This window comes from Ostrea edulis, chromosome 5 (genome assembly GCF_947568905.1).
Source record: "Ostrea edulis chromosome 5, xbOstEdul1.1, whole genome shotgun sequence".
Classification (NCBI taxonomy): domain Eukaryota; kingdom Metazoa; phylum Mollusca; class Bivalvia; order Ostreida; family Ostreidae; genus Ostrea; species Ostrea edulis.
The window spans coordinates 85,943,753-85,957,311 of record NC_079168.1 but is presented as its reverse complement, the minus strand read 5'-3'; the positions used below and the strand labels follow the sequence as shown (position 1 = coordinate 85,957,311).

Here is a 13,559-nt window from a genome sequence, read left to right as displayed (position 1 = left end):
ATCAGCATACTCAAAATTGCTAATTACACCTGATTTTTATTGTTTTGGGTAATTTTTAAAAAATGGGTGGTGGTTGCTACTTGCAGTAACAACCGTAAATATCACAATTTCTCAGTACCAACAGAAATTACCAATATTAAAAGTAAAAATATCAGTAATTTTCAGAACGTCTAAGTACCAACAGAGCAATATCAGCAAAAAAGACTCAGTACTTTTTGCGTTCAGTAAAGCATAATGTATTACTCTCAGTACTTTTTGCGTTCAGTAAAGCATTATGTATTACTCTCAGTACTTTTTGCGTTCAGCAAAGCATTATGTATTACTCTCAGTACTTTTTGCGTTCAGTAAAGCATTATGTATTACTCTCAGTACTTTTTGCGTTCAGTAAAGCATTATGTATTACTCTCAGTACTTTTTGCGTTCAGTAAAGCATTATGTATTACACATTAAGTTTACAACGCAGTATCTATAACAACATCACGTGTGTCTTCACCATTTCAAATTTGTCAAGATGCTGATCTTTGTGCTCATTGTCAAATTAGCAAACACGCCATCCCCCACCAGTCCACCATTACCTCCACAAATCTTTTTTTTTAATAGACCCCCCCCTTTTGTAGAACATCATCTTCTATCTTTTATCAATGTGTAAAAGAACTTTTTCTTTCTAAGTTAAAGATAAGAAACATGCATTGTTGTTCCACAAAAAAATGGACAGAGGGAAAGGGTCTTTTACAATGTGTCATGGTCACTCCGGATCTATATTCTATTCAAAATGATCCATTCACAATGAAAACTTCTTGGAAAAGTATGATAAAGCCATATGGCAGCAGACAAAGACAGACGAGAAGAAATTCCAGTTCAGATTGCTTGCGGAGGATCCTGGGAATAAGGTGGCAGCAGATGGTAACAAACAGGGAAGCGGCAGACAGGGTGGACATAAGCGATGAGCTGAGGAGACGGTGATGGAACTGGATAGGACACGTGCCTCAGAGGGAAGTTGACAATGACTGTGTGATGGTGCTAGGGTGGACACCAGAAGAGAAAAAGGCACAATAGAGACAGAAAACAAGTTGGAGAAGGACAGCAGAAGCAGAGAGAAGGATGGAGAAGCCAGAATGAGGTTTAGATGGTAGCAAGAGACAGGGTGGTTTAGAGAGAGAGTGTCCCAGCCTTATGTGCCTCACAACAACTCACCCCACGACAACTCGCCCTCAAAACAACTCGCCCCCTCTCTTGAGACAACTCGCCCCCTCATACCATACATGCATGTTTACAATTATTATATTTGGTCTAAATCCAAGAGAGTGAAAATAGATAAAATTGTAGATAAAATATACATCACAGACAAAAAGATATGTATATATAAACACCGAACTTCGTGTCTTTTTATGCAAGACAAAAGATCTAATTTTCACAAGGCGTGAAAATCCAGTGTTTGGGTCCAGTAAATTCATTATCAATTATATGCTTACAGCAGAAACAAGCTAGGTTTTGGTAGGGAGTGTATTAGCTTGGCTCTTTAATCTGGCGGAGTATAATTAATTATCAACTAGAACTGTCCTAATGGGACTAATACCCCCCGCGGGGCATATAAGATGATGGGAAATATTTAATGCAAGAACATTGGATATTTTCACATTATCTACAGGGCAATCAATGTGAATGCAGAAATGTATATTCTACAGTACAGCAGTACATGAAATATTAACAAGAGATGTTTGTAAAATACATATGCCCCCCATGGTGCAAAATTGAAAAGGGTTATACACACACACATCATTTAATTGAGAGTAGTATCATCAATTCAAAATATTGAGCAGACAATATCTTCCTATGTCAAGAGTGGATTGACCATGTGACCTAAAAATCAATAGGGGTCATCAACTCCTAAAGATGTACCAGTGTACCAAGTTTGATGTCTGTCAAGCAAAGGGTTCTCAAGATATTGAACAGACAGTATATTTCTATGTCCAATTTGACCCTTGACTTTTGACCATGTGACCTTAAAATAATTAGTAGTCATCTTCTCCTGAAAATGTACCAGTGTACCAAGCTTGATGTCTGTCAAGCGAAGGGTTCTCAAAATATTGAACGGACAGTATATTCCTGTCTAGTGTGACCCTTGACCTTTGACCATGTGACCTCAAAATCAATAGTGGTCGTCTTCTCCTGAAGTCGTATCAGTGTACTAAGTTTGATGTCTGTCAAGCAAAGGGTTCTCAAGATATTGAACGGACAGTATATCATATGTCCAATTTGACCCTTGACTTTTGACCATGTGACCTTAAAATAATTAGTAGTCATCTTCTCCTGAAGATGTACCAGTGTACCACGTTTGATGTCTGTCAAGCAAAGGGTTCTCAAGATATTGAACGGACAGTATATTCCTATGTCCAGTTTGACCCTTGACCTTTAAACATGTGACCTCAAAATAAATAGGGGTAATTTTCTCCTGAAGATGTACCAGTGTACCAAGTTTGATGTCTGTCAAGCGAAGGGTTCTCAAAATATTGAACGGACAGTATATTCCTGTCTAGTGTGACCCTTGACCTTTGACCATGTGACCTCAAAATCAATAGTGGTTGTCTTCTCTTGAAGTCGTATCAGTGTACCAAGTTTGATGTCTGTCAAGCAAAGGGTTCTCAAGATACTGAGCAGACAGTATATTCCCATGTCAAGTTTGACCCTTGACCTTTGACCATGTGACCTCAAAATCAATAGGGGTCATCCTCGATGTACCAGTGTATCAAGTTTGATGTCTGTCAAGCAAAGGGTTCTCGAGATATTTAACAGATAGTATATTCCTATGTCCAGTTTGACCCTTGACCTTTGACCATGTGACCTCAAAATCAATGGGCGTCATCTTCTTCTAAAGATGTACCGGCGTACCAAGTTTGATGTCTGTCAAGCAAAGGGTTCTCTAGACATTGAATGGTCAGTATATTGCTATGCCCAGTTTGACCCTTGACCTTTGACCATATGACCTCAAAATCAATAGGGGTCATCTACTCCTTAGGATGTACCAGTGTGCCAAGTTTGATGTCTTTCAAGCAAAGGGTTCTCAAGATATTGAGTGGACATTATATTCCTATGTCCAGAGTAGATTGACCCTTGACCTTTGGACCTGAAAAACAATAGGGATCCTCTTCTACTCATAACTAACCCACATATGAAATATCATTATCATCAAGTGAATGGTTCTCAAGATATTGAGCGGACAACACATGGTCTACAGACCGACCGACAGACCGACCGACCGACAGGTGCAAAACAATATGCCCCCTCTTTTTCAAAGGGGGGCATAAAAATATGCTTAATATAAACAATGAATACTATTTGGCACATTTTAGGCTGTATGATTGCAAATCCCTGGTCAACTCTTCTAGTCTTTAGTTTATATTCACTTTGTTAAAGATCATATGTTATCCCAACTTTACTTTGTCATTGATTTTGTCAGTAAATAAATGACATTAGCTCAAGTATTGGTATTATTGTAATCTTTTCCACTGGTATAGCAACTCTAAGTAGCTGCAATAAAGGCAGTTTACTATGAATCCCATTGCCAGGGATAGTTGAGATTATAAATACTATCTGACAAATAAGTATTCAACACACATGAGCCACTTTATGTTTTACCGAGAAGTCACAAGATTGCAGATACAGTATGTGGATGCCAAACCAGAAAATGTCCGTAACTTCCATAACTGTTAAAATATTTCAATGAAAATAGAAGATGCACAACTACATTATATATATAAGATGAGAATAAAGTTTGAATCAAATCTGTTCAACGGTATTAGAATTAAACTCTGGACAAAGTGCGCAACCCCCAAAATGAAAAGAAAATGTGCGTAACTTCTATAACTGTTAAAATATTTCAATGAAAATAGGAGATGCACAACTACATAATATATAGAAGATGTGCATAAAGTTTGAATGAAATATGTCCAGCAGTATTAGAAATAAACTTCGGACAAATTGCGTCTACGGACAAACGGACGGACGGACAGACGGACAAAGTGATTCCAGTATACCCCCCCAAACTTCGTTTGCGGGGGGTATAATAATCTGCTTGTGTTGCTTTTAAAAGTCTATAATTGTTTGATTTCCCCCAAGCTATTATATTTACTTCAAACGTTAAGGCAATCCTTAACATTCGAGTACTTTTCACTTTGAAATCCCTGAGTAAAAATAATCAATAAAACAAAGCCGTTATGATAAAATTTCATAAGGGAATTTTATGATTTTTCAACAAGAATTAGTTGAGAAACGTATTAAAAGATGATTACATGCATGTATCAGAATATTCACGCTTCGCTTCACATTTACAGGTAATTACATGCCTGTATCAGATAATATTCACGCTTCGCTTCACATTTACACTTATGTAGTAGCTACATAATGTATTGATTCCCCCCTCCCCCAATAAAAAAAAACAATCAAAATTTTCTTAAAGGGACTGATTCACGATTTTCCCAAAAATTTTCTTTTTCACTTTTAATGATCAAAATCTACTGTCTAATGTGTTTAAAAGATTTCACATAAAAATTAAGGTTATACATTATCACAGAAGCTCATTTTAGAGAGTTTATTATTTGTTTTGTAAACAAAGATTGCGGTATGTTATTGTTTACGAAATTTTCAGCAGAAATGGATATCGATCAAAGTTTATTATATCTTTCACATTTCAACCATTCTTTGGGTAAAATGTGTCATCTAAAAGTTAGAATTTGTGACTATGCAAAATTAAGATGCTTTATATTACAAAATCAATATTTCACTTGTTTGTTTGTATACATAAAAAGACTCGAGTCTTTGTTTACATAACACAGATTCAAGGCTAAAATATTGCTTTTATTCTTGCAATCAGAAGGTCAACATTAAATGAGTTATATTTTTAATGTTTCACATCAAAAATAAAAAATATTTTTATCAAAAATCGTGAACCAGTCCCTTTAATATTGGAGACATCTATTTCTTTTAATCAATTACGTGAAGATCAATAAATATAATTCCTATTCAACTGATTGAAAGTGTAAAAAAAAAAAAAATTACAATTACACACAGAAACACACACAAAATAGGACTAAAGTGTGATAAAATATTTATATATAATATTGGGAGCGAGTTGTCTTAAGAGAGGGGATGAGTTGTCCTGAGAGGGCCGGGACGAGTTGTCTTGAGGGCAAGCTGTCTTGGGGGCAAGTTGTCTTGAGGGCAAGCTGTCTTGGGGGCAAGTTGTCTTGAGGGCAAGCTGTCTTGGGGGCAAGCTGTCTTGGGGGCAAGCTGTCTTGAGGGCAAGCTGTCTTGAGGGCAAGCTGTCTTGGGGGCAAGTTGTCCAGCATTCGAGAAAACCAAGTGCTAAGTAAGTAAGTGGTAATGCCAAAGAACTTGTATCTGGCTTTAAATGCAGAAAAGTGTGCTCACTATATATAGATCAGGCACACCACATGATTCCTCTAGTGATTCTCATTGCAGGGAGACTAACATATCCTTTGTCATGAAATGATGGAAAAGTAAAATTCAGAATCAGGAGTTGATAGAAGGTTATTGTTTTTCCTCTTTAATTTCATTAATCTATGACTTTGGATGTTTCATAACCAATTTATACATATACATGTTCTTGCACTTTACATTCATACTGGGTACACCCCTTTATGTAAATACATGTACTAGTATTTTATACTGTCAAGGTTAACACTAGAAATGAGTCCTACATGGTCTCATGGTTTATGCATGAGAAGTTTTAGTCATCAACAAAGTTTGATGAATCCCAGTTTGTACAAGATGTTTTACAGTGGTAGATTTTGAGGAGGTTATGAGGGTTATAAACCCCCTCTGGTTGTACTTTTGCAACAAAAATGGTAAATTTTGGCAGTTTGGGATCTTAAATCTTCAGTTCTCAGAGTCACCTTTTTGTGCAAAGAAATACCAACTTGGTTGCAACCCCTTTCAAACTTTTTTGGATCCATCTGTTCAATCAAAAATCAACAAGAGGCCCACAGGCCACATCGCTCACCTGAATGAATAGATAAATAAAACCATGCAAGAAGTGTGTAGACTGTTTCATGAATACTGTGTGTAGAAATTGTATTGGTTCGCATAGAAAGCATTCCATTTCATGAAAGAAATGTTTATTCCATGTAAGAAACATATTGTATTACATGGAAAGCCCATCGCTCTGTGTGAGAGATGCATTGAAAAGAAACATGTAACTAGTACATTTCTGGGTCTGTACACATCTAAATGTATTTAAAAGTGATATACAACATAACTTCAGAGATTAGGGATAAATTAGTTTTACCTGGACCAAAATAATCTGCTAGGGTTACAGTAGCCTTCTCAGATGTTGAGCTGCTCTTCTTTTGACAGTTGAGTCCACGATCATGGCCGCCTAGAATTTTTAATTCTGAGAACTGTGACACCTTTTGTTCGTCAGTACCTTGATACCTACTACCAGTGGGCACACAATGTAGGCATTTATAATATCTCTACAAAACAGAAGACTCAGGAGATCAAGGATGAAAACAACTCCAGAAGTATGTTCATATGGCCTATTTTTGCACACAGAATCAAATGAAGCATGAATGACATGTACTGTATTGGCGGAAAATAAATTGCGGTGGAAATTTTCGCTATATTCGCTGTCTAGACAAATCCACAAATTTAAGAAACCGTGAATATTTTTATTTTTATTATTCTTTGATACACAATGTATTTCTAAAATGGGGGTAGGGGGGTGGGGGTATAGTATAGTGATTCGAATCTGCAAATGTATGAAACTGTAAATATGTACTAAATTGAAAAAAAAAAACGTGAAAATTACAATCCATAAAATTATTCCCCTATACAGTATTTGCTAATAAGATTGTGTCATATTGCTCGATAACATTTAAAATAAAGCCTCTGATGATAAATTATCTGGGGTTTTTTTTTTAAAGAACAGTATAAAATTCATCTATTTGATTAAGCAATTTTATACTAGGATTTGGACATTTCTAATAGAGCTGTGAAAAAGTTACATCAGATGAAGCATACACTGTACTGAACTAATGCAGGCCCCCTAGGTCACCTTTCTATATATGCACATATTATGATTTTACAGCCCTATATATCAGTATATATAGATAAGAAATGTCATAATCATTTTTTGTCATTCTATTCATGTGTTTCAACTGCTTTTTTTCAAATCTCATATTTTATGTTCCGACGTTAGAAATGGCCAAGGAGATTTTGCTTTGTTTTTATTTGAGGCAGGAAAAATTCAACACCAACTGAATTGAAACTTGTCATTTATTATGTAAATGATGCAATAAAAATATACAGTTGTATACACAAAATACTGGACATATATATAGTGGGTCAGGAGATTAGTATATAAACATTGGACATACCAATTTGGCATCATAATATGCAAGCTGACCCTATTCCCGGAAGATACAAAATATTGATAATAGGAATCAAAATATGTAAAATACCACAAAAATAGCTGCCTGCCCTAAAAAAAAAAGGTTGGTAACAACAAAAGGCCATAATCTAATTACTTATTCTATGGGCTTACCCATGAATTTGGTTAGTATAACATAAAATTAAAAATTGTTGATTAATATAATCATTATGCTGACTGCTTTACCTGCACATAGATTCTGAATTTATGAACGTGAGCATCGAGGATGGAACAAATTTGTTTGAAGCCATTCCACAACATGCTCTGGAGTCCTGAATTGTCTTCCAAGAAATCCTTCCCATTGATGACAGGGGGTATTGGTATTCTGCTACTGACAATGATGGTCATGAAATCTGTATAACAGCATAATCAACAATTATTACACAATGATTCCTAGTGAAAACTTTAACTGTTCTAATGGGACTAATAACCCCCCACCCCATCAACAGCTCGGTACCAACACTGGGGAATATTTGACCGTGACTCTTTCCTAAGTGACACATACTTCTACCATTTTTTCATTACAAAGTTTAAATTCTTTAAACTAAACAGTTTTACACCATCACTGCTTGTGACAATGGCATACTGATGTTGGTTTGATAATCAAACAAAGCTTTCTAACTGCATGAGGCTCTGTTCAAAAGAATGTGGTCCTCTATGAACCATCAATAACAAATTCATGTGGCAGATAACAATTCAGATCCCTGAGATCTTTACTTTTTCAGTATGACTCTATACCGGTACTTAAAATATCATCTGCTATATGGTCTTCTTAGTACAGTCAAACCTGTATATTACAGTCACCTGTGGGAATTGGTCAAAGTAACCTTTATACAGAGGTGACCTCTTCATAAAGGTTCACTTTTCCTAAAGATATATATTTTGGTTATTGGTAGTTTTGTGTTATATGTAAATAATTATACAATACTACATGTACATACATCAAATCAAAATTCAAGCATTTCAATTCATTCAAGGAAGACAAAATTATATCAAAATTTGAACAGTTTAATTAATTCATTCGGTGGAAGGCAAAGTCACATAAATGCTTGAAATTTTTTTTTATTTTTGTTTGAATGGCCATAGATCTCTTATGGTAAGCATTTTGTAAAAGTCTTTCAGACTTAGGGATTTCCATCTAACATTTTCCACTATTCTACTTGAAATAAGCCCTACAGCTTGTTTTAGTGTGTAAAAGCAACTTGTAATACATTTAGTACTGTACAATAATTTATTTGCATATCTAACCATTCAAAATAAATATAATTAGACAAATTATTTCCCCCCCATCTCTCCACATTTACATTAAAAAAGCATAATACAGTACAATCTGTCTAAACCGGCTATGTGTGGTTCCAAAGAAATTGGCCGGTTTACAAAGAGTCCGGAGTGCAGAATGTTGACAAGTATGAGAGTTGCTTCCCTTGTATTCACCGCCTGTACATATGTGTGTAATGATTGCTAATATTTTATTATATCACCAAAAATTCAAAATGTGAAAATATATAAATACATATAGGAATGTGTCAGTGTTTTATCATTGTGTTCTTTTGAAAAAGTTTCTCAATTTTTATTAAACATGCATTTTAAAATCTGGGAATTATTCGCGCACTTTTCTGTTGGTAAATTGTCGATTTCGTCTACATCATCACCATCCTCAAGTGCTACATTACGTATCAAGTTTGTGTTGTGTTCGTCTAAAATTTGTCTTTCTCAGCTTTTGGTGTAAATGTCTTTAATGGAAATATCGCTTTCAACTGTCTCAGTTTGTGAAACAGAAACTGATGTAATGCCGAGTGCTTGACCGGACATGGCGAGTTGAGCTAACTTAACTGTATATCATCACTGACTCGTCGGAGATCTCCGAGAAAGTCCAAGATGGGAAACCTTGCTTTTGAAAAGCATGACTGGATTGTTGGCGATTTTGTTTCATTCCGAGAATGTATCGAATTCATCGAGTAATTGAACTTTGTCTTTTAATGTCAGTTCTCGTCTCTGTTGTTAATGGGAAGGCCCATACGCTATTACCTCATGCGTGATGCTTCCCCCAAAAATCAGGTTTTATTTTAAACTGATTACAACTCATCACCAGTTTAACTCTTTTACTTACCTGAGGCTCCCCTTGAGACACCCTTTGAGTACACCGTGTGTGATCAACCGAAACTGACAGGTTGGTCATCGTGGGGTGGCTGGTTTAAATATGATAATTAGAGCTAATTACGAGCAGTTGGGACCTAGTATAAACCGAATACGATGGACCATGAAAATTAGATGGGGTCTCATCGAGTGGCCGGTTTACACGGATAATTAAAGTTAATTGATAGCAGTTGGGACTGTGGAAGCCGGCCGATATACAGAAAACGCAGTATCCGGAGTACAGGGAATTATTAATAAAGGATTTGTTAAAGAAATGTTAGGGACTATATTTTATGGCCGGAATTGACAGAGCACCGGAGTACTCAAAGGCCAGTTCGGGCAAATGATACTGTATTAGGAAATCATCTAATTGTACATGTTTAATCAGACCCCAGACGTGGGTCATGTGACAAATCAAAAAGGCCACTAAAGGCAGGGTAAAATGGCAATTTGGTATGAAATTTGGTGGCTGTTGACCCCATTACACTGACCACTAGAGAGGGTTACATTATATTGTAAATTTCACTGGGAGGAAATAAACTGACTCCATGGGACAGGTGACTGTTTTGCAGGTTTGAATGAAATTGTTTAAAGTTTTTATGAAACAGACATATTCTGGGCAAGTGTTTCATATTGTCGTAGATCATTTTTATGCTCTTGATTTACCTCCTGTTTCCACTAGCTCCACAAGATGAAAAACTGGGCCCTGCTGACACAGAAATCCACATTTCCAAAGGACTATGAACTGGAGCAGATAAGAGAACTCCCTGGAACAATAATAAAACCATGATGTCATAATTAGATAACAACAACATACCTTATCACAATGTATAATACATGTATGTAAAATATAGGACACAAAGACATTTATATCACAAGTCAATAAATGACTCACCACACAAAGACATCTATATCATGAGTCACTAAATGACTCACCACACAAAGACATTTATATCATGAGTCACTAAATGACTCACCACAAAGATATTTATATCACAAGTCAATAAATGACTCGCACCACACAAAGATATTTATATCACAAGTCACTAAATGACTCACCATACAAAGACATCTATATCATGAGTCACTAAATGACTCACCACACAAAGACATTTATATCACAAGTCACTAAATGACTCACCACAAAGATATTTATATCACAAGTCAATAAATGACTCGCACCACACAATGATATTTATATCACAAGTCACTAAATGACTCACCACACAAAGACATCTATATCATGAGTCACTAAATGACTCACCACACAAAGACATTTATATCACAAGTCACTAAATGACTTACCACACAAAGATATTTATATCACAAGTCACTAAATGACTCACCATACAAAGATATTTATATCACAAGTCACTAAATGACTTACCACACAAAGACATTTATATCACAAGTCACTAAATGACTCGCACCACACAAAGACATCTATATCATGAGTCACTAAATGACTCACCACACAAAGACATTTATATCATGAGTCACTAAATGAATCACCACACAAAGACATTTATATCACAAGTCACTAAATGACTCACTACACAAAGACATTTATATCACAAGTCACTAAATGACTCACCACACAAAGATATTTATATCACAAGTCACTAAATGACTCACCACACAGACATTTATATCACAAGTCACTAAATGACTCACTACACAAAGACATTTATATCACAAGTCACTAAATGACTCACTACACAAAGACATTTATATCACAAGTCAATAAATGACTTACCACACAAAGACATTTATATCACAAGTCACCAAATGACTTACCACACAAAGACATTTATATCACAAGTCAATAAATGACTTATCACACAAAGACATTTATATCACAAGTCACCAAATGACTCACCACAGAAAGATATTTATATCACAAGTCAATAAATGACTTGCACCACACAAAGACATTTATATCACAAGTCACTAAATGACTCACCGCAGAAGTGTAGACATAAAGTTGGGTGGCAGAGTTGGAAACTTGTAAAATTTCTGGGCTTGTTTCTCTGAATCTGCTACTTCTTCTGGCCAATACTGCTCCTTTGTAATGAAATAAATCTCAAGTTACCATTATGTGTTAAATTTACCATTATATGTTACATATTTTTACCTAGCAATGAAACATTACTACTGATTACCTAAATGTTAAAGCTAAACCTAACCTGTTTGATGCTTTGAGATATAATAAAGCTAAACCTAACCTGTTTGATGCTTTGAGATATAATAAAGCTAAACCTAACCTGTTTGATTAGCTTCAAGAGATCGAGAGATCGAAATTCGGAAATTGAAGGTCCGACCATATGGTTCAGATTTTAGAGTACCTGGAAATATTTACCCGCAAGATACGTTTTCCATCATATTTGTCAGGTAGTTAACTTGATTTCAAGATAAAGAACCTTATTTTGCATAAATAAAAAGATTTTAAACTTTATGTATTGTTTTGTTCTTTTATCATGCTAAGACAGGCATACAATTAAGAGCACAATTGTATGTCGCTTTACACAAAGCAAAAATTCTAACAAATGAGTAAAACGATGTTTTGAAGTAACTTTAATTTACACAAAGACCAAACTCGATAAATTTAAGAGTCTGTAGATCTCTGAATAATTGTCTCTAAATTAATGTCTCAAACTTAACTCTCTCATTTTGAAATCAAACACACGGTCAAGATTTTATTCATAGTCGGATTATGCTCAAATTTTAATCATCACCCTAGTGTAGAATGAAAGCTGACCAATTAACCAATTATATACTCAAGTGTCCACCTCTGCAAAGAAGGACAGGCATTGTTTCACCTATGTAAACACCTAATCATCCGGACCACACTAGCCTCTGGCATTCAACGAAATCTAGGTATGGTCCAAGCAGAAATAATTATACGCTTGGGTACCGGTGTGTATACGCTGCCATCACTTCGAGAGATCGAGAGTGAAAAACAATAAAATATGTTTTACGGGTCCCAACTTCACTTCGAGAGATCGAACGTTCGAGATATTGATAGTAAATTTGCTTAGTTATATAGAGAAAAAATCGGGATCATTATTTCACTTCGAGAGGTTGAGAACTTCGAGAGATGGAAGTTTGAGTCATTGAGAGTCAACTGTACTTGCAAATGTTTATTTTCGCTCTATTTTCTTTATGGTCATGATCAATTTTCTTCTACAACAACGATGAATATTTGGGGTGTTATTTATGCTTTGTAATCTATACCCTTCTCATATTGAATTTGTTACAGATTGTAGAAATAAATTGTTATACTGAAATAACAAACAAACGTAACAAAATCAATCGACAGGATCCCAAGAGTTTGTTGTAAGTAACTTTTACTGAACATTGACCTAGGCATAGCTTTCATGCTTAATCACTAAACCTTTGTCTAAGATCTTTGTTTATTTCAGGATAGCTCTTTCTTGACAAGCGCTCATACAAGACGGTCCTTATGAACCCGACTTCCCATTAAAAAACAAACTCTCTTTGATTAAAACCTAATAAGACCCTATGTTGTCTTCATTTTTCAAAGAAACAATTTTAAGTTTGAATTAATGATAAGTATATAACTCAGCTGTACTGCACAAGACTAGACTGACAGGATACACATACCATGGAAACAGGGGGATGGTCGGGAATGTCTCTAAACAACACATAGGCCAAGGTGTCCTCATAGCCCGGTCCCTTCAGGTTACACGGAAATTTCATCACACAGCCTGTAGTCTCCAGAATATCAAGCCATAAATCCACCTAAAATGTAAAATTGAAAACTAAACTCCAAACTGAATACAACTCAAGTTAAATCAGTACTCATGTGCACTGTTGCAATCTTTAAGTTTGTTCAAACTCTGAATTTTACCGATTATTTCATAATCTGTTAATATATTCCTCTCGAAATAAAATTGGAAGCAATGTTGAATCGGACAGCTCAATTTCAGGTTATGGGTCAGCTGGGCTATTTTCA

The 13,559-nt window shown here is 35.4% G+C and overlaps 1 protein-coding gene across 1 annotated transcript in view; it reads right to left on the bottom strand.

Annotated features, from left to right (window-relative positions):
* Positions 1–13,559, bottom strand: part of LOC125650663 (uncharacterized) — a 196,027-nt gene that overhangs the window by 133,676 nt on the left and 48,792 nt on the right. Inside the window, exons 17-21 of the mRNA XM_056166606.1 lie at positions 13,208–13,345; positions 11,547–11,647; positions 10,250–10,350; positions 7,634–7,800; positions 6,305–6,491 (exon numbers count right to left, since the gene is read on the bottom strand). Of these exons, the coding sequence (XP_056022581.1) occupies positions 6,305–6,491; positions 7,634–7,800; positions 10,250–10,350; positions 11,547–11,647; positions 13,208–13,345 (694 nt within the window). The remainder of the gene's footprint in view (positions 1–6,304; positions 6,492–7,633; positions 7,801–10,249; positions 10,351–11,546; positions 11,648–13,207; positions 13,346–13,559) is intronic.